Raw genomic sequence first — 26,445 nt, 5'->3', positions numbered from 1 at the left:
TTAATGCGCCATAAGTGGCTAGACGCAACTGTGCATCTAGAAGCCGGAACTGTGGCGATTAGCTGACTTTGCCTATTGCAAGCTTAAACTTTGTGAGACTTCCCCTTTATATTTGGAGTTGGAGGCTGCGTCTAATTTTGAGATACCTATTCATTTTAAAAATGTCAGAAAAAAGTAGTAACTAACTTGTACTTGGAAAATAAATAATAAGTTTGGTCTCGGACCGTTGAAAGTGTAAGAACAGGATACCCAAAAGGAGAGAAAAATAAATCTGCATATTGGTTCTTGGGGGACAATTACTCTCTGTATGATAGCATGCACAGGTGCCAATTGATTAACCCTTAACAGCGCAACTTTTGAGAGTTGCATGTAGGTTATAGTGTGTCAAGTAAAATTATGCCATTACACTTTGTAAACTGGGATTGTTCTAACCTCATTCTACTCACACATTTATATAAAAGGTCATACTTACATCTACCAGGTAATCAAAAAGACGAGCATGAAGTGCTTTGGCTAAAGCGTCTCTGGTATAGCAGGCCTGCTCCACATTCAATGTCACATTGATAGACTCTGACTTGCCGCCCCACTTGCTGTCCATCTGCCTGCTTGTCAGCTTCTCCTTTAAGCGACTATCATTTATGCCCAGAAGAAATGTAGGGAATGCTAGAACTGCAAACATACAAGACCATTTTAATGTATCGAACATTAACAAGCCATGTATTGATTTCATGCAAACATCAATTCTCTTAAAGAGGTTGTCTCATCAGGACAAGCCCTGTCTATGTGCCCTATTAGGGCAAATGAACATCATAAAGGGGGTTCTCCTGCTTGACTTCCCTCTGAGCTGGAGCAGAGGGCTGCAGAGTCACAGTGGCTCACTCTCTGCCGAACTTTGCCAGTTCATGCTTTACGTGGACAGCCATTAATTTGGCTACAGCAGGGTAAATGTATAGCTTGCACTCTACTTCCCCCAACGGTAACAGCTGATCGCAGGGAGTTTCTGAAGCCGTACTCTGCTTTATTTTCAGAAGGGGTTGCCCTGGCTATAAAGCTTTTGGGACGCTTACAATGTTATGCTATACTGCACAGCTTAATATAAATTCCCTTTATAGCCTAAAGTGTGCATGCTTATAAATGATAATTCTTTACACAAACACCAAGCAAACAACAAGAGTTTTTTTTTTTCAAAGTTGATGACAAAGGCTCAATTTATACACCTAATCCAAAATTACAGACCTAATCACTATACATCAGTATGTAGCATGGTATTGTTGAAATCGAACATGTCCGATCCTCGTGTCGGTAGACAGTCATGATGCTCCGATACACATTAGATTGTTGACAGAATCCACCAACATTTATATTATATTTATCTGTATGGCTTGCTTTAGTCAAACTGAAGAGTAAGATATAATACAGTAAAATTCCAAATTTCTTGCAGGTGCTGAAGACCCTGGCATACCCGAAGCAAAGTGGAAAATTCAAGTGTGACTGCGGTTATGTAAATCCCACTCCTCCTCAGTTTCAAACAAGTCTTTCAGGGCCCCAAGAAGCAGAAATGTGTGCTGCCATGTGCAGGGTCCCCACACTGGAAAACTGCTTACGTGGTGTTTGTGCCCACAGAACTTACATTAAAGGAGACTTTTAGTCACCTAGAAATTATTTTCCTGGCTAACAAAATAGCGGCTCGGCAGGGTCAAAAATATTCACTCAGCCCTGTAGAGCCATTGATTTATTAGTTAAAGGGGTTGTCCACTTTCATTTTTTCTATTTATTTATAGAATAGGAAATCATACAGATTTCTAATATACAGTACATGTATTTAAAATTCTGCTCCCATACTTTTTAGATCAGCGCAGTTCTCGGTCTAAAAATAAAAACATGGTATAGCCCACAGATGGCCATAAAAAAAGCACCCAGATGATAACTGAATGGACAGTCATGTGACCACTGGCATTCAGGTAACACTGTCCAGGTATCTAACAGGTAAAGAGTAGATTATCGAGGAGCAGAAGTTATAAAGTATTTCTACCTCCAGCAACATCTCATCATCATGTCTGTCAGTGTCTGTGAGGAGCAGCTCTTACATTCTTCTCACTGTCTTCTCTGTGTGTATTTTTTTTCTCTTTAATTTAACTTTATTAAAATCCCCTAGGGGCATGTTATTTTATAAATCATCTAGAGGCAGTGAACCAATTCAGGGGCCTCATGCACTATAATAAGAGGTATGTGAACAGAATATCTAATACATATATATTAGAAAACTGTATTTCCTATTCTACAAATAAATAAAATAAAAACTGGACAACCCCTTTAAGATAAAGCTTTTACGGAGGACTACTGCTTTTACCTCCACATCACAGACAAGCACAACTAGTTCTTCATTGCTAGAAAGGTACACCATATTTTTACTTTGGTTGAAAGTGTACTGTTAGATTTCATTAATTAAATAAGGTTAAAAAAAAAAAAGAAAAAAACCACAAAAAAAATGTAGAATTAAGATTACTGCATAGGTCATGACATTGTTTATGTAGGTACCAAAATTTAAATGTGCTCTTTATTAGGTGCACTTGCCCATTAGCGGATTTCCCTGGAAATAATTTCTGATTTTGTTGCTACATGTTTCTTTATCTTTTTAGTTTAATGACCCAGACAAAATAATGGCACTGGATAAATAGCTTTTAACAGAAGGATTGTGATTCCAGCATCACATTGCTCCAAGAATACCGGAAGCAATGTCTAAACATTAAAAGTACTTTACTTCCCCCACTACTCTTTCTTCTCTATTAATAGCAGATTGCGGCCACATTGTTACTATATCTGCACACCATATTACTGCTAATGGTGCAACTTGATGTATGGAATGATAACCCAGAAGGCTGAATACATGGTTACAGGACGGAATCCGATCTTTGGTAACTAGCTCATTTAGGGCCCATTCACATTCACCATCTCCTTTAAGCGACTATCATTTATGCCCAGAAGAAATGTAGGGAAAGCTAGAACTGCAAACATACAAGACCATTTTAATGTATAGAACATTAACAAGCCATGTATTGATTTCATGCAAACATCAATTATCTTAAAGAGGTTGTCTCATCAGGACAAGCCCTGTCTATATGACCTATTAGGGCAAATGAACATCATAAAGGGGGTTCTCCTGCTTGACTTCCCTCTGAGCTGGAGCAGAGGGCTGCAGAGTCACAGTGGCTCACTCTCTGCCGAACTTGGCCCGTTCATGCTTTACGTGGACAGCCATTAATTTGGCTACAGCAGGGTAAATGTATAGCTTGCACTCTACTTCCCCCAACGGTAACAGCTGATCGCAGGGAGTTTCAGAAGCCGTACTCGGCTTTATTTTCAGAAGGGGTTGCCCTGGCTGTAAAGATTTTGGGACGCTTACAATGTTATGCTAGACTGCACAGCTTAATATACATTCCCTTTATATCCTAAAGTGTGCATGCTTATAAATGATAATTCTTTACACAAACATCAAGCAAACAACAAGAGTTTTTTTAAAGTTGATGACAAAGGCTCAATTTATACACCTAATCCAAAATGACAGAACTAATCACTATACATCAGTATGTAGCATGGTATTGTTGAAATCGAACATGTCCGATCCTCGTGTCGGTAGACAGTCATGATGCTCCGATACACTAGATTGTTGACAGAATCCACCAACATTTATATTATATTTATCTGTATGGCTTGCTTTAGTCAAACTGAAGAGTAAGATATAATACAGTAAAATTCCCCCAAAAAAGTGCTTTGCAAGTGCGTGAAAAACGCATGCCACTCGCAAATCTCACTGATGCATAATGCAACATACAAGGACCAGATTTACGCTAGTTTTTCCCGCTCGTGTGAATTAAAGATATTACTTTCAATATACCGTACTTTTGTTGTACAAATGTATGTGACATGGAGGCATAGAAGAAGTTTATTTTCATTAAATATAAATGGGCCATTCTGTTTTGTGGTATCTTTACTTGCAGAAGTGCTCTAGAGCCTATACTGGATTTCATGACTTCTCAATGAATAACAGAGAGGTGAGAGAATAGATCGGATTTCTAGTGGGCCATCCATGCTGACTACAATGACTTTTACATATTTCAAAATTTATTCTGATGATCCAAAGAGTTGAAGATCAGTCACCTTGCCCTACATTACTAGATTTACGAATCTAACCTGGAACTGGTGTGGTATTATCAGAACCTTAGAACATAGATGTGTTTACATTGTGAATGGAGCAGCAACAACTTTATGGAATGCTCTAGAATGAACAAAAGCCATAGCCCAACGGAGACTTTCTCCTCCCTGTGTTGTTTGTGCACGGAGAGGACTTGGTAAAATCTTGGTGATGGTGCGAGTTCTAGAATACCTACTCTCATATGGAAGCTCCAACAGTTCAGTTGGGTCAAGTGGGACTAGTTATTTGTTATAGAATATGTTGGACAGGATGAGCATGGACAAGATAAATGATACACATATAGGCTAAAGCCAGCCATGATGCAGACAGACATGATAGAGAAGAAGGAAAATGATAGACATCATATTGCACGGCATGATATATCGGTTATATACTGTAAGTCACATGTTTTGCAACTGAATTTTAGGCTTTCGGTGTCTGTCCATATACAGAAATACCTACACTCTTCACTCTCCACTGCTGCATAGTTTCCTTTTTCTTTGAAGCTAATATTACCCAGGTGGAGAATTCCCGCTACAATCTGAAGCACCATGGCTTGCTCTTCAGCAAAAATTCCAATAACACTCATGGCCTGCTGTAGGAAACACAAATGAGAATTGTTATAAATCACAGCTCATTCCTCATCTCATATTCTATATTTATATTTACTATACTGTACTAGTGTTAGGCTACATTCAAACCAGCGTTAGATTTACGCTCCTAAAAACCGCGCATAAATCTGTCCACGTGCGTTGCGTTATGCATCAGCGTGCTTTGCAAGTGGCATGTGTCTTTCACGCACTCGCAAGCACTTTTTTTCAATGTAGTTGATGAGTAAAACACGAAAAGCACACAGGTGTGCATGTGTGCGCTGTCCGTGCTTTTCACGCAACCACTGACTTCAATGGCCGACTAGGTGAGTTTAAAAACACCAATATAGTATATGCAGTGAGTTTCACGCAAAGGACACTCTCTGTGTGAAAACTCATGCAAGTGTGACTAGCCCCATTGAAATCAATAAGGCCGTGTGCGGTGTGTTTCAACACACAGCGCACGGACGAGAATCACGCCCGTGTGAATGAGCCCTTGGGATGGACCTATACCTTGGGGAGGCTGGCTTTACTATGGTTTACCAGTCTATGCAATTTAGGGTTACTAGTTTAGCTTAAAGGGGTTGTACAAAATTTAAAAAAAAAAAACATATCTACTTTCTTTCATATAGAGCTGTACTACTGGATACAACGCACGGACAAGTGTAGTAATGTTTTTGGAAGAAAGCAGCCATATTTTTCTTTAGGTGGAAAACACCTGCAAAACCCTCAAAACCTTACCCTGAAAGAATCTTCCCCTTCTAAGTGGTTTTAGATATGAAAATTTAACCTGAACGGTATAATACCCCTTTAACTATACTCTTGTCACCACATTATAAGTGCCCTATCTCCTATATAAGGAGATCGGCGCTGTAATGTAGGTGACAGTAATGCTTTTTATTTTGAAAAACGATCTATTTTAAACCACTTTATGAGCGATTTTTAGCTTTATGCTACCAAGTGGGCATTGTACAGAGGAGCGTATGACGCTGACCAATCAGCATCATACACTTCTCTTCATTCATTTACACTGCACTAGCGATATAGTTATATCGTTATGTGCAGCCACATACACAAACACTAACATTACTGTAGTGTCCTGATAATGAATATACATCATTACCAGCCCGGTCGCAATGTTTATTCAGAATCCTGACATGTCTGTAGCGTCTCTGTGAGATTTACAGCAAGGCAAATGTAATCTCGCGAGATTACGCTATAACCTGTCATTTCAAACGAGATTACGCTGGCCTTGCTGGAATCTCACAGAAAAGATTCAGAAGGGTCAGGATTCTGAATAAACATCACGTCCTGGCTGGTAGTGATGTATATTCATTATCAGGACACTGTAGTAATGTTAGTGTGTTTGTGTATGTGGCTGCACATAGAGATATAACTATATCGCTAGTGCAGTGTAAATGAATGGAGAGAAGTGTATGACGCTGATTGGTCAGCGTCATACACTCCTCTGTACAACGCCCACTTGGTCTAAAGTAAAACGCCCGCTTGGGCATAAAGAAACTCATTAGCATAAAGCTAAAAATCGCTCATAAGGTGGTTTAAAATAGATAGTTTTTCTAAATAAAAACCACTGCTGTCACCTACATTACAGCGCCGATCTCCTTATATAGTAGATGGTACACTTATAATGTGGTGACAGAGTCTCTTTAATAACTAGCAAAAAATATACTAACCAATCATATTGCTACTTCAAATTGCCAAAGGACCTTTGAAAAATGGGAGCTTGAACCCTACTGTTTGCTATGGGCAATCTCCTACAATGTCTCCAAAGATGTATACAGAATAAAGTAAATGCACAAATATTACAAAAAAATAAATAAATACAAAAGTAAATATATATACTCTCTTACTTACCATGGTTTCTTGAAAGTCCCTCCTGTCATTAATGTCATCAACTTTGTAAGATCCTGACTGGCTAAGATAGTAATAATAATCTAGGTTTGTGATTCCAAGGTCATTCCTTTGTTCTTTAGATGCTCCTTCAATTAACTGGAATAGGTAATAGAAAACATATTTGGATTAGGTAGTTTTTACTTTCAAAATATTTAACCCCTTAATGACCAGCCTATTTTAGACCTTAATGACCAAGCCATTTTCTATGTTTTTCCATTGTCGCATTCCAAGAGCTATAACCATTTTATTTTTGCGTCGACATAGCTGTATAAGGTCTTGCTTTTTGCGGGACAAGTTGTACTTTTTAATAGCACCATTTTGGGGGACATATTTATTGATTAACTTTTATTAACTTTTTTTTTGGGGGGGGGGGGGGGGGATAGGAAAAAACCTGAAATTTCGCCACTCTTTTTCGCGTCTTAAATCAACGGCGTTTACCGTGTGATATAAACACAATAACTTTATTCAGCGGGTTGTTACGATTGCAACGATACCAAATTTGTATAGTTTTTGTATGTTTTACTACTTTTACACAGTAAAAACGCTTTTTTTTCAAAATTATTTGTTTTTGTGTCTCCATATTTGAAGAGCCGTAACGTTTTTATTTTTTCGCCGATGCAGTTGTATGAGGGCTTCTTTTTTTGCGGGAAGACTTGTAGTTTTTATTGGTACCATTTTTGAGTAGATGCGACTTTTTGATCACTTTTGATCACATTTTTTTTAAGTCAGGATTCACAGAAAACAGCAATTTTTCCATAGTTTTTTATTACATTTTTTACGGCGTTCACCGTGCGGGTTAAATAATGTAATACATTTATAGTCGGGGTCGTTACGGATGCGGCGATACCAAATATGTTTAACTTTTTTACTTTATTTTGTTTTTTTAATAGTAAAGCATTTTGTAAGGGGAAAAGCTGGGTTTTTCATTTTTTTTAAAATTAACTTTATTAAACTTTTGTTTTACTTTTTTACTAGTCCCATTAGGGGACTTTAATATGAGATTCTCCGATCGCTATTGTTATACACTGCAATACTTTTGTATTGCAGTGTATTACTGCCTGTCCGTTTAAAACGGACAGGTATCTGCTAGGTCATGCCTCCGGCATGATCTAGCAGGCATTCACTCCAGGCAGACCTGGGGGCCTTTATTAGGCCCCCGGCTGCCATTGGAGACACAAACACTCGGCGATCGTATCGCCGGGTGTCGGTGGGAGAGAGAGGGAGCTCCCTCCCTCTCTCCAAAACCACTCAGATGCGGTGCACGCTATTGCGCACCGCATCTGAAGGGTTAAACGGGTGAGATTGATACTAATATCGATCTCACCCGGCAGAGCAGGGATGCCCCCAGCTGCCTCTAGCAGCTGAGAGAAGGGAGATTTGACGCTCCCTGCTCTGTTTACTTTATCCTGATGCAGTGCCGTAAAAAGGCATATGCATCAGAATAAAGCCCGTTAGTGGCCGCCGTTAAAAGGCGTATTGGCGGTCACTAACGGGTTAACCTATATACAAATTTTAACATATACATTATAAATATTAGTACTACGTTTATTCTCCACATAAGGCAAAGGCTAGATGGGCACATGTTGTGGTGCCATGTTGCATTCCATTAGCCCATAGACCACCAGCTTAACAGTTGTGACTTAAAGAGGATCTGTAATATGCTGCCTCTATGTTACAGCTACAAGTCAGAACTCCTACTAGTCTTCATGACAAAAAAAAACTAGCCTACATTAGAAGTGTTCTGTTCCTTTGTCAACTCTAACTTGGGTTTTAGAAGAGAATAATCCAGCTTCTGTCTGCCATCATGATTTCAGAAATCACTGTCTGCAGGCAGTAGCTCTAAGAAACTACATATACCATGATGCTTTCCCAGGTATCACATAGGAAGATGTGGACAGATCACATCTATCAGAAGTTAGTTATATAGATCATTATAAATTGTGGGATAGATCCTGGAGAGCTACAGGTCTGAGGCATACGAAAAATACAAAGGAGACTGACCTATACAGCAAAATGCATGTCACAGCCAATGTTCAAACTCCAGAACACCAAAAGGAGATAATTAAAGGAGTTTTCCCATTAAAAACATTTATCACCTATCCACGGAATGTCTGTTTGCTGGGAGCCCCATCGATCACGACTGCAGTGAAGAGGAATATCAATGGAGAAGTCGTCACATATGTGCTCTGATGCTCCATTCAATGTCTAAGGGGCTGACAGAGCCAACTACAGCGCTTGGCGGTTTGTCAGCTCTATAGACATTGTACGGAGCAGAAGGGCGCATACATGATCACTGCGGTTGTGCAGTGAGGATGAAGAGGTGGTTCGGGACCTCTGTTCTAGTGATCGGTGAGAAACGTCCTTCGTAGGACAAGCCCTTTAAAAGGGAACCTGTTACGCGGTACAAGCTATCCAATCTGCAGGCAGGAGGACCTGACTAGATTGATACTTAGCTTTGAGAAAAAAAAAAAAAAAAAAAAGATTCAGGCTAATCTGTAATTTATTTATGTAAATCCCTACTCACTGTGGACTAAAGAGTCCAGTGGGAAGTCTCAACCATTGATTGACAGTCTTCCTTCTAGGAGAGAAACAATTGACAATTACGGAGTAGGACAACCTACTGGACAGGTTATCCTGAATCTTTTCCCTCACAACTGTATATCAATATGCTCAGCATCTCCTGCTCTATAACATAATGCTCACAGATCTGACTGCATGTTTGATGTGACAGGTTCCCTTTAAAAGCCTTACATCTACAGGAAACATGAAACCACCTGGGGGACATTCAGTGACAACAGCAGAACACACAGGACTAAGATTTGTTGTAGTCACTTCGTGCATTCCCGAATTGTTGCTTTGCAATAGCCCAGGAACAATTCTGTCTGTCTGATTTTATTAATTAGAAATAGCAGCAGTGGCAAACAGTCTTAAAGGTGAGAATTGACCTAAGAACTATGGTTTTCACTGGACTACAGGTTTGCCAATAATGTAAGCACCATGGACCTAAAACAATGACAGAAAGATCCAGTGATAACTGTAACAATACAGTGGAGATCCCGAGTCTACACCCATACCTTCACAAAACAAAAAAACTACATATGTTAGGTATCTACTTGACCGTAATAACCTGAAGAATTTATTTAACAGGTTAAAGTGAAACATGAATGGCATTAAAAAAAAATAATAAATAAACTGCCAAAAATCACTTTTTTTCTATATTCAAGCTGCAAAAATAAATGGATTACACAGTAAATTTATTTGTACCGCCTAACTGCGCAGGAATTATTTTTTTTCCCCAAATAAAACAAGGCCTTATACAGCCATGTAATTGAAAAAAATAAAGTAATATTTAGGCAGAGAAGCAAAAACGAAATAAATTATCTTGTCATTAAAGCCTTTTCAGGCCTGGTCATTAATAATATTAATATATTAGCACGCAGACATTCCTACAGACAAGTGTAGCATTTTGCAGTTCAGTAGTGGCTTGGAACAAATACTTTTCAAAATACAAATGGAAAGGATTAAAATTAAGAATTAGACTGACAAAACGCTTCTTTCACATGTTCACAATGTTAAATAAAAAGCAAATGAAAAATACAATAAACGTTCATACCTGATAAAAAATATGAAAACTTCTCTCTCCTGGATTTCTCATCACCACTCGAGATTTTTCCAGCAAAAAGTTGGATATTTTTCCTCCATCTGGTTCTCCTCCAGGACTAAACTGGATTTCAAAGTACTTTCCCTTTTGGAAAAAAATAGTAAAATATTTACCCTAATATAATTATGTCTACCCATTGAATTTGGCACACCAAGGAAAAAGTGATACTCTGCTTCACGATTCAAGTTTCACTAGTACCTGCACGTGTCCGTATACTGTGGACCATGAAATATTTATTCCAAAACATCATAAAGATGATTGGACAGTATAGAACACAGCAAGTGTCGCATTTTGTAATAAGTCTTTTAGTAGTGATTCGGCCCCCAACACCCAAGAACGAAAACTACAAGGACAGTGACAAGGTAGAATGATGTGCTATTCTATCCAGTACAAGTAAAAAAAATAAAAAATTATTAAAAATAATCAAATAAAAATGGACCCATTAGAAGTCATTTGGATTCACCAGGATTATTTAGGTTCCACTGTAAAATGTATCTTAACAGATCTGTTATGGCACCTGTAAAAGTGAAATCCAAAAGGCCAGTGGGAACAAAGCATTAGTACACTGTTCCTGTATGTTTTGCTGCAGGTGAAGGGCGATCATACATCATATTCACTTACATTCAGAGTAAGGTAGTGAACATGCACTTTGGCCCCTATATCATACTTTAGCCAATATTGTGCAAAATCAATTTCTTTGTTATAGTGATTAGTAACAAGATTAGGATTTTACATAAACAATTACATAAGAAAACACAATAACTACGACTTACAAATCTACTGGAGTTGTTGTTCCTCACTGTCTTTGCATTCCCAAAGGCCTCTAATAAAGGATTTGATTGCAGAATGATATCCTTTACATGCTGGAAATGACAACAGGAGAAAGTCATCAGCATACTGTATATTTTTGTTTTGAAGCGGGATTTTACTCATTTATAAAAAGACAAACATTTTAGAAAAGTGACAATAGGCATAAAAAGCAGATACCTAACCTGCAATAATGATCATATTGGATGATTAATAAATCTATTTTATTTAAAGAGCCATTATTTTCTGCAGAGCAGTACAGGTCATGCATTTTTTGCTCCCGCAATAGAGGAACATGTAGTCTAATGTTCCTATGTCTGAGAATACACACAAACAGACTGAAGCCAATCGTCTACGTATACACTTTACCTACTGGAATGGTTTTGGACTGCAGGAGGTAATCTCACTATAGAATAGATCATTTCCAGCAGTTTTTAGCACGAAAATAGTATGTCAAGCTCATAAACATAGGATAAGTACTGCAACTAAAAATTAGAAATGATAACTCTAACACAGATACAATTGCTTATTGTAAAAATAGCAGAAACAAATGTCATTTTTCTCACCTGAACTTTTGGGCCTCCCCCTGATATTTTAGAAATGTAGCCCATAATATATTTTGCAGCCACTGTTTTTCCTGCACCGCTTTCTCCGCTAAGTGGAAAAAGAAAAAGAAGGCAAGGAAATACACATTATACCCTGTACTAGAATAAGATTCTAACAATCATGAAAAAGTGCAATTAAAAAAAAGTTCAGAGGTCATGTTTTAGTTAACCGGTTATATAACTACTGCATTTTTCACAGCCATAAAGAAATGGGGAAAGGAAGAAATTCCTCATTCCCAAACAGTATAAGGCCACTTTTGCACGGTATTTAGTTCAGTATTTTGTACTAATATTTGTAAGGTTAGGTTTGTATCCCATTTTATGGTCTTCGTTTGAGGTATATGCCAAGAAGAGCTCCAGACGTATACATTAAATGTAGGCGGTGACAGATGCCAATACCGTCCCGTAAAAAACAACTAGGAACAGCACCCATCTCTCAGATCAATGATGCAGAGTGGTCCAGTGGGATGGTTCACTCATAACAGACAGTTCACAGTATAGACAGCATCTTCCTTAGATCAGCCTTATTTAGGTCAAACTTGTAAATACATAATAGGCGACATTTCGACCCCATTCATTTAGGTCTTGAGGAAGGCCCAATTGTATGTGTCCCAAATATTGCCTCTTATGTATGCACAAGTTTGGCATGAAGAAATAATGCTTATCTAAGGAAGATGCTATCATTTATTTTGTGATCTGGATGCCTAACAGTGGCATCCGTCACCCATTGGCTACCATGTTAAACGTTTAACCTATAGTTTTTTTTTCTAGACTCCGCGAGATAGAGTAGCATAGTGTACGACTTTTCTATACTTTTTTTGCTATATACTGGACTTATACTGGCCAAATGGAGGCCAAAAATTCTCTTTTGGCCTCAGTCTGACAATAAAGCCCTATGGACAAATTTTGTGTACACGTAGGGAGCTTTCCCAACGTACACACTAAACGTTAAAAAAACAACACTAGGAGTGGCTCCTACACAAAGAATAAATATAATAGAAAGATTTGCACCTCTTACGTGTCTTAGTCCCATTCCTGGTTTTCACCTCTCCCCATCCTTACAACATCTCAGCATCCAAGCATCATCAAGTCCCCACAAAGAATAAATCCCCCCAACATTCCCATTCCCTTTTACCATCTGATATACCTTGGCCTTTCAATACAGTGCTGGTTTCCACAAATCCACTTTTATTTACCCCCCTCACCCACCGTATCCATTTTCCTGTTCCCTCCGTACCATCAATCACTACAGTATGCTCTGATCCATCCACTTTTGCATCCACAACAGATCTCAATCTAACGGATGGCTGTCCCTTCAACCTTCCACCTACTTCCTTCTCCGCGATTCACAAACCTACGGTACACTTCTTCATTCCATCCTCCGAGATCAATTCATCCCAAACCTCTTCTCCCCAGATCGATGACCCCCTCCTCACCACACACAATAACTTTGACGAGGAACTACTCAAACTCCCCTAGCAAGAAGACTACTTTTTCCCAACATTTCTCCCAACTCTACACACTACCAGAGGTTATCACCCCGGAAGCAACATACCCAATAAGGAAAAAGTCCAAACAATACAAAAATAACTAACTTTTCACCCTTTAAGCCAAAAAAGAAAACTCAGAGGCTGCAGAGGGAGACCGAACAACAAACCCACTATCGAAAAAGAACAAGATTATAAAGTCAAAATCTTCCACCTCTCCACATACAAACTAGCAGAACAGGAAGTACAATTACTAACCAAAGGCCTGTCCTTCTGCCCTTCGACAAAATGTTATGAATTCGACCTATTTGTGGACCTAAATGCGTTCATTAGAAAAATCACGCTCAAAAGGCACTTTGCCCTGGTCAAGAACAACCAGAAGACTGTTGGACCCATCTTACCTTCAACAAGCCACCTCACATCTCCACCTGCTATTTCTACAGCTCTCAAACCAAAATCATTTTTCAATCCCATCCACCATAGATGAAACCCCATCAAAACATTTTTTGATATGGTGGCCAAAGACTTTAAATCAATCAAGCATGGAATTGCTACACTCAAGAACCTTACAACATCAGAGAGGAGGGCTCTGACAGACCTCACGAGAAATCAGGAGATAAATCATTAGAAGCGCAGACAAAAGGAGGCGGTAGTTATCCAACACCACAAAGAATTCTATGTCACATTGTCTGAAAACCCCACCTCCATGTACACACGAATTCAAAAATCTTCGATAAGGCCGAAGCAGCCCACATCATTACTAAAAAAAAATTTAAAAAAATTAATATATATATTTGGATAAAGAATCCTGCGATGCCAATTTTTTATTACCATCTCCCAAAAGTACACAAAAGCGCCAGGCAGACCAATCATCAATATAGTGCGATAGATTGCACGTGAATGAGATGTCCTTTTACAGAAACATGTGACAAAACTGGAGTCATACCTCAAAGACTCTGCAAGCCTCATTAAAATTAAACTGGACATAAGCTGGAAAAATACATACATAGGGCTCACTCTAGATGCGACAGCGCTCTACTCCAACATCCCGCATGATAAAAAGGCATAAACTCGGTACATCATTACCTTTCCATGGACCAACTAATGTCTGAAGCACAGACCGAATTCCTGCTACAAAGTATCCATTATATTTTAACACACAATATCTTCCAATTTGAAGGTAAATTGTATAAACAAACCCAGGGGACCGCAATGGGGACACGTTTTGCGCCCAGTTTCGCAAACCTTTACGTGGTGCATTTTGAAGAAACCTTTATTCGCAGCAACCAAATGTGGAAAAAAAAAATATTCTATACAAGAGGTATATAGATGACCTTATCCTAATTTGGGATGGAAGCATAGATAGTGCCTTAGGATTTATGGAGTCCCTGAACAATAACAAATGGGGCCTGAAATTTACCAAAACTCACACACACCAGCATTGAATACTTAGATTTTAATCTATTGGGAGCCAATAACACAATCATAACCAAGTCTTATTTAAAAAAAAGTAGACAGCGCTAGCTATCTGGACTTCCATAGTTCCCATCACAAAAAATGGAAGACAAATATTCCTTCCAGTCAGCGTAAGACTAAAACGCAACTGTACAAGAATATTTGACTACACAGACCAAAGCAAGACTTTGAAAGCCAGATTCAAGGCTAAAAGGATATCCAAACAAAATCATTGAAACCGCCTATCAATGAGCAAAGGCCATCACACAGGACAACAGTTTAATACCCAAAAGCAATGTCTCAAAGGGGACAAGAAGCCAGAAATTTAATACCTACAGAAACACTGGCTGACCCTGAAAGGAGACACCTTTCTAAAAAATTACCTACCAATCAGACCACAAGTGACCTATCGAAGATGTCAGACCTTGAAAAATATACTAGCACCAAGCAAACTTAGTCAGAAAACCAAACCAGGAATTTTGGGCACCAAAAATGCTCTTTTTCACGATCTTAAAGGCAGCTACAGATGTAACCGGAAAAAAAATGCAAATGCTGCAACTCCATTACTAAGGGTATGTGCACACGAGAACTGTCTTTTACATCTGAAAAGACAGACTGTTTTCAGGAGAAAACAGCTGCGTCGTTTCAGACGTAAAAGCTCCTCCTCGCATTATGCGAGGAGTCTTTGACACCCGTAATCTTGAGCTGCTCTTCATTGACTTCAATGAAGAACGGCTCAAATTACGTTGCAAAGAAGTGTCCTGCACTTCTTTGCCAAGGCAGTCAATTTACGTGTCGTCGTTTGACAGCTGTCAGACGATGCGTAAATGACAGGTCGTCGGTACAGTATGTCGGCAAACCCATTCAAATGAATGGGCAGATGTTTGCCGACGTATTGGAGCCGTATTTTCAGATGTAAAACGAGGCATAATACGCCTCGTTTATGTCCGAAAATAGGTCGTGTGAACCCAGCCTAACAGAAAATACACATTCAAAAGTAAGAATACTGATGAAGAATTCCTAATCAAATCATTTGTTTCCTGCTCGTCTTCTTACATTATCCATATTTTAGAATGTGAGGCTGGGTTCACACACCCTATTTACGGACGTAATTCAGGCGTTTTAGCCTCGAATTACGTTCGAAAATACGGCTCCAAAGCGTTGGCACACATCTGCCCATTCATTTGAATGGGTTTTACAATGTACTGTGCAGACGGTCATTTTTTTTACGCGCCGCTGTCAAGACGTAGCGTAAAAAAAGACGCCCGCGTCAAAGAAGTGCCCGTCACTTCTTGAGACGTAATTCGAGCCATTTTCCATTGACTATGGAAAAACAGCTCCAATTACGTCCGTAATGGCCGCAGCGAAAAACGCCTGCCCATGCCATTACGTCTGAAATTCCAGAGCGGTTTTCTCCTGAAAACAGCTCCGTAATTTCAGCCGTAACGGAGGCTGCCGTGTGAACATACCCTAACTGTGGACTTCAGTACATAGGCCGCACTATCCAAACAATACGGGAGAGAAATCAACGAGCATTGATGGAATGTCACCAACGGGTACACTAAACACAGCATCTCAAGATACACCCTCCGATCACACAACTGTGACTTCAACCACTTTTCAGTTACACCGATTGTGCAAATCCCACTCTCCTCAACAGACCGTTTCCAACTATTACGCTAACATGAGATGTTTTGGATCTTTAAAATCAACGGTCTGATGCCATTCGGACTGAACAAAAGCCTTGAAAGTAACTTCTAAGTTAGCCCACCTTAGCCTATCAACACCAATATACGTTTAAAGCAGATCCATACCCCCATGCAGCCATTTTTTTCTGCCTCCATAGGTCCTTTAATTATTTCTGTAAGCCTCATTTTGTATTAAATTTACCGCTTCTACTCCTTTTAGAGAAAATAAAAGCATGCCCTGAGCCCATTTCCCTCACCCAAAGACACGTACCCCCACTCTCCTCCTATTCCTCTCCCCTCCTCATATCTCATTTCAACAAAAATGAAGTCCGAATCAGGAAATTGTGCAAGAGAACTTTATTTATTATATATTCATTTTATATACATCCATTTCATATCACAGTTTATAATTCACTGTATCGGCTCTAATTATACAATCCCACTCTTTATTAAATTTATTAAAGATGGAGATTCCGCGCGCATGGGCACTCTCACGCTCATGGGTTGGCCGGTGATGTCATATCAGCGCGCCGACGCAAGTTACCCGGGGGCCAGTCCACTCGCTCCCAGCTAAGAGCGTACCGGCAGGGTTTAAATAGCCCTGCGTCTGTACGCTCGCCAGCTTGGACCTGCCCTCACCACTCCACCAACACCGGCTCACCTGTCCTGCCTCCCGTCTCCTACCCTGCGGACCTCTGGCTCTTCTTCAGACCGGCTCCTGCCTCCTCTTCCTCACCGCTCCACCAACGGACCTCTCCTTCTCCCCGGCTGCATCCCTCACCACTACGTATCACCTCCCTCCCCCTACACAACGAGATATTTAAGCCTTACCCTCCCCCTATACAACGAGCATACCCATTAACTCTTCCAACCCTCACATCACCTGCACAATCCCATATCCCTAGTTAACCCTTTTCCCAGCTGCCTGTACAGCCCCTGGTATATCCTTGAGTTAACACTTTCCCACCTGCACATGCCCTGTTCCCGGGGTTAACCCTTTACTTACCTGCACATCCCCTGGTACATCTCTAGTTAACCCTGTCACCTGCCCGCATATTAACCCTTTACCTGAATATCCCTTGGTAACCATTTATCCTCCACCTCCCTTGTTAACCCTTAATGTACAGGAACAGTTCTATTTAGGAGGAAGTGGGACAGAAATAGTGAGTGTTCATGTATTGCAACGTACATATGTATATTTAGGTACGTGGGGGGTGGTATAGATTAGGATTGTGATACCTTGTTTATACTGTACCACGTGTAGGGTTTGTTTTCAATACACATTAAGTCATTATGTGTATTGGAATATACTGATATTATACTGTGATTATTTACGGTGTTTGGTGTATCGAAGAGTGATTGTAATAATAAATATTTTTTATTTACTATACAATTATATTCCCTTACTTAGTAGCAAAGCAATTAGATTGACGTTCGTATAAGAAAAATGTAGGGGAACTACGCATAACTAGGCCAGTGAACACCGCTATTACCCTAGCCCCTTTTACACTACCCATTAAGATTTGCACTTTATAGTCAATTTGGGCTTAGACTCTCAGTTTTAATTATCTTACTTTCCACTACTCTTTTTTTAATATCCAATAGACAACCTCCCAATGTATTTATTTATCTCATCTGATATGCTTGTTTGACTCGTGGAAGTATTGCGCCTGGATGGTGTCTTTTTCACAGTGGATCCCACCTGGTTCCCATTGTTTTTATCTACCTGCATTTACTCCCCAGTGAAGTTGGCACCTGACGCTCTATGGATTACGAAATCGGCAGTATCCTTCCTAACCAACTGGCTCCGCAATATTGTTGTGCCTATCAATGCACAACCCCTAAAGGTAAGCCTCCGTTTACTATACCTAACAGAGAAAGCTATTGCTAATCTGGACGTACTCACCCTATGTAGCGCCTATTTGTTCTCCCTGTTCTCAACCAGACTTTATACAAGTCATTCCTGGTTTTGGCTTACAAAAATACTGAAGCAAATTACAGTGAAAGTGGCCTAAAAAAAATCTGGATTACAACATCTACTAAGAACAAAGCAAAAGGAAGCAAAAAGGACACAAAGCAAAAAAAATATTTATAAAAGGAGTCTGCAAACAGTGAAAGTATTCCAAAGTACAGGTGAAGTTTTGCAGATGGAGTGAGGCTTTGTCATACGCAAGTATGATCGCTGTAGATCGTTAGCTGACCCGGATACTAGAAAGGTGAGTAGTTTAGGAAGGTTCATAATTAAGAGCTTTGTAGAGGAGCAATAAAAAATAAAAAAAAGTGAGAAACTTTGTCGTGAAAGGCAAAAAAAAATAAAAAATAAATATAACAGGGCTGTGGAAAATAAGAAAAAAAATTAATGGCACCACCACAATATAAACACTCCAATTTTTTTCCACAGTAGTGTTGAATTGCAGAAAATACAAATAATCTCAGCATAAAAGGAAGATACATAGTGCTGATCTTATGCTGCTATCCATGAAACGAGAAATGGAAATGTGGCTTTGGGGTTAAATATTGGAAGCTTTGTGGTTGGGATGATGTCATCTACCAACATGAGAATGGTGTAAAATATAGTTTGTTTACTATGAAATATTGATACAAAATTAAAAATATACAAAATCAGACATTGGGGCAGATTTATGAAAAATTAACGCAGGCAGTACTTAAAGTGCATGTAGAATAGAAAATTATGCATATGTATACGGCTTTTAGCGGTCCCTTTTTTTAATGGCCAAAAGCTTTCGGTTTGTTGGTGTGGTCACAAATTTATCAAACGTGTTTAATTAAAAGAAGTGTAACATTTTTTACTCCAAAAACCAGTTACACCAAGCACACTGGGCTTCCCTGTATGGAAGTTACGTTTTATTCATTTTTTCACATTACAATAAATAAGAATACCAGCAGTATTTCATTCTGTCCTGTTGCTGGCACTTTAATATAATTGAATGTTAGGAATGTCTTTGTCCTATTCCTCACAAAAAATATTAAGCGAATACATTGTTCATCCATCTGTGCCAGATATTCCATAATCTTAGGATAAACTCCACCAAACGTTGAGGCACAGTTATAAGATGTGTAACTTTGCAGTTTGATAAAATATGCCCCCATTTTCACCATCTGCTCCAACGTCTCATGGTTTTAGTGGCATTTTTATCCTATTAGCCCAAAGCAGGACAGTCATTCCCAATTAATTTTAAAGTTTCCACTTCATTCAATGTGTCCTTTAACTTGGTTATTGCTTTCATCAAAATACGCTATAATTTAAGCCACACAATACTCTCCTCTCAGATGTCACTGGCAAAAGGCAATGCACCACTGGGTTAAAATAGATCATTATTTTTTCCTACTTATCAGTTATTTTCTCCTTTATAGATAATTATATTTTGCAGAAAACAAGCAAGCAAAGCTCCAGTTACTGTGAATACCTATGTGTAACATCCACTTTACTTGCTATCCAGATGCTTCCATTACACATACCCTCTGAGGCAGGGGTGGGGGACATCCGGCCCACGGGCCGTATAAGGCCTGCGAGATCATTTGGTCTGGCCCGACCTCACTCAGACCGCGCTGCCGCCGCGTCATTCGCTACTTGGCTCCATCCGCCCTACTCACTCACATTTAGGAGCAGGAGGATGGCGGAGGGAGCCAAGTAGGGCGGCAGCTGTTTGAGGGAGTTTGGTTCGTGCTGGCCCGAGGGTGGACCAGTCCAGTCACCTGACCTCACGTCCGTGACGTGAGGTCAGGTGACTGGACTGGTCCACTCCCGTCACAGCACTCACTGACGGCCGATGCAGCCGTGTAATTTTCTGCTTGGCTCCATCCTCCTGCTCCTAAATATGAGGGAGTAGGGCGGAGGGCTGATGGAGCGAAGTATGGTGGTGGTCTGAGTAAGGCTGGTGTATGCCGGCCCTGGAGTCGACCAGTCCAGTCACCTGACGTGAGCTGAGGTGACCGGACTGGTCCACTCCCGGGCCGACAGGCACTGACCTCATTCAGACCGCCAAATCCGCACTAGTAGTGATTGACAGTACTTGGCTCCATCTGCCCTGCTCCTGACCTAAAATTTTGAAACTTAGCTGAGGCCTAAATGTAGAAATTTAGCTTTAGTGTAGACATAGGAACTGTCCTAAATGCTTGAAGTGAGGTCAGGTGACCTAAAGGGGGTTTTCACATCAAGGAGATTTAGGATTTATCCACTGGATATGTAATAAATGTCAGATAGGTGCAGGTTCCAGATCTCTCTTTAGAACGGGGCCCCATTCTACCTCTGTGTTGTGGCTGAAGCTTGTGATTTCCCATCATGAATAAGAGCTACGCTGTTTCCGTAAGTCCCATAGAACTGAATGGTAGTTACGGAAACAGCATGCTAAGCTGCTTCCATAATAGCCATTCACTATCGGAGTTACCGAAACGGCGTAGCTCAGCGAGCTACGCTGTTTTCTTCATGGTCGGAAATCAGCCATAACACAGAGGTAGAACGGGGTTTAGAGGTCCCCATTAGAGAGATAGGTGCAGGTCCCAGAGTTGGGTCCCGCATCCATCTGACATATCCAGTGGATGGGGATTGGTCAAATTTCCTTGATGGGAAAACCCCTTTAAGTAAGTCGGAACAACTTACTGCTGCAAGTTCTTTTCAAAACTTACCAAAGAGTCGACCGCTCCAGACTGACTGATGCAGTAACATTAATACCAGCTAACATCACACGCCTCGCCAAAGATAAGAAGTTCCAGCCATCACATTAGGGGTGAGTTAATTAAATGTTTGACCATCTATAGCAGGGTAATTTTTAAGTTGATAATTTTGTATGGCCCCCGAGTGATGTTATAAACATCCAATTGACCTGGCCCTTGGCAGAAAAAAAAAAAAGGTTCCCACTTGTGATCACAACTTGATCTTCACTAAAAATAGACCAACTCATTTTTTTTTTTTTTCTTCCAAGCATAACAAAATTTTGAGGTTTGGGCAACAGATGCAAGTATGTGAGAGAATTAGAATACATTTGTCCAATAGCAATATCATGTGAAACACCAACATTTTAGGAAAAAAAACTTTACAAACTTTGTTGAATACAGTAACTTGTAGTAAGGTAAAACACAAATACTGTAGCAAAAATATTAGCATTGGAGAGAACCTCAGAATGCCCAATTCGTCATTTCCCGACCACCCTAGATGGGAACCTTCAAAAGAAGAACACTCAGTGTGTTTCAAATAGAATCTGATAGGAAGTATTTGAGTTCCCCAAACAAAAGTATTTACTTAAATTACTTCTGGCAGGGACCTCCGTTATCAGCCAGGTGGGTATTGCCCTGATGGTGACTAATATTTTAACAGTGTAAACTTTATTTTTCAATCCTACAGCATACATTAAAGTGTGCTTATGCGTTGTTTGTAAGATATCTCTTATTAGGTGGAAGTGGCGTCTTCCCCACCTGTCGTTTGCAGCTCCCCATTCCTTGCCTGCAGGTGTTCTGTAAAATGTTTAAAAACCTCCTCAGGTAGAAAGAAATGCTTCTAATGTAAAACCATAAATTGGACAGACAGGGAGGAGAAGAATGCAGAGACAGGGTTTAGGCATGTTCACATGTTGCAGAATTGTTGCAATTATCTCTATGACTATCCCATAAATCTTCACGGGGTTTGCAGAAATAAAAGCACATTTTGCAGAAATAGAAACAACTTCAATCAGATGTATGGAATGACCTTTCAGTTTTAAAGATTACTGCCAAAAACCTGCCACTTTGTGGCTGTATGGAGTTTCTCATGATGTCATGCAAGATTGTGTTCACACCTGTTCTTTTTTCTAATGTTTCCTCTTTTTTTTATTAGATAGATTAGAACAGCATGTTACGCTATTCTTACGTCAATTCAGTCAATTAGAAAATGGAAGTGTGACAGTCAATGGGATCCATTATAAAACAGATCATAACAGATCAATTTGCTATGGCTTTTGTAAACATAAAAGCCATCACGTCAGACCAGGCAGCCAGGTTGAAAGTTGAAACCTTACTTTAACATTTTGCTATAAATTAATAAAAAACAAAAACAAAAACAAGAAGCTCATAAAATAGAACACCAAGAAACTATAAACAAATTGAAGTTCCTTACCTTATAATGACACACTGGTTTTCCCGGTCAATGATCATGTTTCTGTACATGTTGTCGGCTAATGCATAGATATGTGGTGGATTTTCATACTGAGCCTAAAACACAGTAAAGTTTTTGGGAAAAAGTTGGAATGAAAAAGTAAATGAATATCGATCTAGATCACAGGTACTGCTGCCAAGATTTAGGTTGGAGGGGGGGGGGGGTTCCTTTTTTTTTTTACCATGAATAAAACCCATATAAAATGCAACATCTACTTTGGGGAAAGAGCACATCGTATAAAAAAAAGTCTTGGTGCAGGTCTCAGGGGACCCAATCCAATATCCTATATAATAAACTAAAATAAGATGGAGGCAGCACTCAAAATAAACAATAAATTTGTCATTGTGACATTTCAGCTCAACACAGGAGTAGACTTTGCTTCATTTTTTTCTTGTGACGTTTCAGGAGCCAATTATTTACTTTGAGTGCTGCTTCCATTTTCTTTGGGTCTAATTTAAGGAACACGTTTTCTTTTGCCCGTGCGCTTTTGGAAGGGGTCAGACATGGTCATGTAAAAGTCCTTGCACTTGGATATAAAAAAAAATGCTGTCCAGACAGAGTAACCATTAGTGGAGATTTAAAGAGGCTCTGTCACCACATTATAAGTGGCCTATCTCCTACATAAGGAGACGGGCGCTGTAATGTAGGTGACAGTAATGCTTTTTATTTAGAAAAAGGATCTATTTATATTTTACCTCGTTATTAGCGATTTTAGCTTTATGCTAATTACTTTCTTAATGGGCAACTGGGCGTTTTTTTTACTATTGACCAAGTGGGCGTTGTACAGTGGAGTGTATGACTCTGACCAATCAGCGTCATACACTTCTCTCCATTCATTTAGTCAACGCATAGTGACACTGCGTTGTTCACTATGTGCTGTCTTATACTGACACATTAACGTTACTGTGGTGTTTTTAGACCGTGACTAGACATTCCTTCCAGACAGGACGGGATGTCTATTCACAATCCCGACACTTTGGTAAAGTTTCTGTGGTACTTATAAGCGAGATCACGCTGTAAATGACAGGTTACAGCGAGATTACGCTTTCTGTGCTGTATGTACCACAGAAACGTTACCAAAGTGTTGGGATTGTGAATAGACATCCCGTCCTGTCTGGAAGGAATGTCTAGTCACGGTCTAAAAACACCACAGTAACGTTAATGTGTCAGTATAAGACAGCACATAGTGAACAATGCAGTGTTTGGTCAGTGTCACACACGCCTACGTACAACGCCCACTTGGTCAATAGTAAAAAAAACGCCCAGTTGTCCATTTAGAAAGTCATTAGCATAAAGCTAAAATCACTAATAACGTGGTAAAATATAGATCCTTTTTCTAAATAAAAAGCACTGTTGTCACCTACATTATAGCGCCCATCTCCTTATGTAGGAGATAGGGCACTTATAATGTGGTGACAGAGCCTCTTTAAGCCATGATATAAATAAATTACAATAATAAGCACTGTAAATTGCTATCAACTCTTACCTAAATCCAATGTCACAATTGTCCTCAAAATGTTTAACAATAAATTTTTAATGTTATGCTATTCATTAACGCAAAAAAAAATAAAAAATGAAAATGAAAAGTTAGCATGTTGTATTTTGTCTTTATTTATGCAATTGTTATGGGTAGCTGTTCATCAACAAGGTTGATCTCAAAACAGAATGGTTGGACAGGGCAGGTTTTACAAGGTCCTTGTAAAAAGTAAACCTTACAGAAATTGGTTATTTGGTTCAATTTCAATTTTTTCCCAAGAAATATGTCATATTCATTCCATCAGGAAAAGCTTTGAAAATCCACAATGTGGCCATTTTCCTGAGCACATATGAAATACAGATGGATTATGAAAATGCAAGAGATGATTTTCACTTTGGCAAAACCTCACTTCTATAAACATTTCTGCAAAATTCTGTCGTGAGTGGAATCTGAATATATATATATTATATATCTCTTGTTAACCCAAAGTTTATAATCAGGTATTAGTCAGCGCCAAAAAATTGCCAAAACCACCTGCCATTGATTTCAATGGGAGGCAGAGTTTTTTTTTCCCCGGGCGGCTTTTAGAAAAAAAAAATAGCCTCATGTCCTGTCTTTTGCCGCCGTTCCGCCTCTGACCTCCAATTGAATTCAATGGGAGGCAGAAAAACTGACAAAACACAGGCAGGCCAAAATTCCTGAAGGAATTTTGAGGCAGATTTATTCTGCCTGCAAAAAAAAACAAACTGTGAGCCAGGCCTTAAAGTGTATGTGCTATTTTGAATACTATTTTACGGTTTACATACAGGTATAAGCTACATAAAAATTTAATAACTTTGTAAATATATTACTTATCTTGATCTGATCTGATTACAGCCTGTATTATAGTTCAGAACTACAGTCACAACTCTGCATGTTTGAGGGCTAAAATCTCCCAGCATGCCTTGCTGACTAAATGTCTTATGCACACATTACTTTCATTGAACACTGACACCTTTCCGTAGCACTACGGAAGGGTGTCAGTGCCGTGGAAATGTTCCGGGAATTATGGAACATGTCCGTTCTTTCGCATTTTGCGGGCCGTGCTCCCATACTTTGTATGGGAGCACGGCCAGAAAATGCGGCTGTCAGTCAGCGGCCGGCCGTGCCCGCAATCGCGGGCCGTGATTGCGGGCACGGTCGTGTGCATGGGGCCTTAATCTGGTGATTGGCGTTGTGGGAAGAGTAGTCTCTACGTCAGGCGCTGTATAGTAATTTGTTGTAGAAAAAAAAACTAGTACAGCATAAGAGTTCAGCTAAGCTCTTTGGCAGTATATATAAAACAGGTGGCACACTATCAATAGGGTGGCTTTATTCAAGTTACCGTTTGGGATGGACCCTTCCTACGAAAACAGTCCAAAAGAGTGCGAAAAGGCAACAGCACACAGTCTTCACTGTGAATAAACCAGCAAGTATTGTTTTGAAGTAAAGATTGTGTGCTGTTGCCTTTTCTTACTATTTCTACAAGCTTAACGGTTTCCAACCAGCAAAATTGTGAATGCAGGCAGCTAAATAGAAAAATAAAACAGAAAAATATGGATCTAGTTACGTTCCCCCATAGGCCATTCCTTTGTTCGTCACAAGGATTTTTTAGGGTGCGGTGCCTTTATGAGTGTCCCTCTTTCTAATAGGTCATTCTCATGCCCCTTTTGGAGGAAAAACCATAGATTTTCAAGTTCTGGGGGATTCGATGCCTAGGCAGATGCCAGAACACAGCTGGGTCTAAGCTTCGGCAAGGTAGGCCACTTGTCTCTGACACTTGCAGAGCCTTATGGCTAGGAGGGTTGAGGGAATAGGTTGACGGGTTTGTCTCCTTATGGAGAGGACTTGTGATGGACCACATCCTTGTGCACTTTGTTGTGCGGCATTCTGCACCTTTTTTTGTATTATTTTTGGCCCCACAAAAAAAGAAATAAAAGTAATGCATTGTTTTTTCAAGACTACCTAGCTTTTTAACATAGATTATATCTGGAAAGTGTAAACTACTGTTCAAAAGGTGAATATCCACTAAAGGGGGGGAAGAGAAAAAAAAAAAAAAAAAAAGTGACAGACATCAGTGGTCATACTGGAAGCACAGTACAGAAAACGTGGACCATGTAACTGCTTTGCAGTAAACAGAGTACACATGGAAATTACCAAAAACTTGTAAACAAGTCACAGGTATGTAAACTTTGTCATTTTTTTGCTAACTACATATTTTGACTTTGGAATATTCATCTTGTACTGGAATTATCTTTTGCAAATGAAAACTAAAACTAGTTCCACATCCTGCCTAGAAGTATGTGCTAAAAGGTGCGGAGTGACATATTTTCACTGCCAGAATAGGGTTTGTAAAACTTTATAACTAATTCGTTGTTAGTTATTGGCTACAATCATAATGCC

At 39.5% G+C, this 26,445-nt stretch overlaps 1 protein-coding gene across 1 annotated transcript in view; it reads right to left on the bottom strand.

Annotated features, from left to right (window-relative positions):
- MYO1E (myosin IE) overlaps positions 1 to 26,445 on the bottom strand; it is a 179,560-nt gene that overhangs the window by 76,633 nt on the left and 76,482 nt on the right. Inside the window, exons 4-10 of the mRNA XM_075857925.1 lie at positions 22,509 to 22,603; positions 11,731 to 11,818; positions 11,131 to 11,220; positions 10,310 to 10,441; positions 6,658 to 6,792; positions 4,655 to 4,787; positions 473 to 669 (exon numbers count right to left, since the gene is read on the bottom strand). Coding sequence (XP_075714040.1) covers positions 473 to 669; positions 4,655 to 4,787; positions 6,658 to 6,792; positions 10,310 to 10,441; positions 11,131 to 11,220; positions 11,731 to 11,818; positions 22,509 to 22,603 — 870 coding nt within the window. The remainder of the gene's footprint in view (positions 1 to 472; positions 670 to 4,654; positions 4,788 to 6,657; positions 6,793 to 10,309; positions 10,442 to 11,130; positions 11,221 to 11,730; positions 11,819 to 22,508; positions 22,604 to 26,445) is intronic.

This window comes from Rhinoderma darwinii, chromosome 3 (assembly GCF_050947455.1).
Source record: "Rhinoderma darwinii isolate aRhiDar2 chromosome 3, aRhiDar2.hap1, whole genome shotgun sequence".
NCBI lineage: Eukaryota > Metazoa > Chordata > Amphibia > Anura > Rhinodermatidae > Rhinoderma > Rhinoderma darwinii.
The sequence above is the reverse complement of the archived record's forward strand: the minus strand, read 5'-3'. Positions and strand labels throughout refer to the sequence as shown.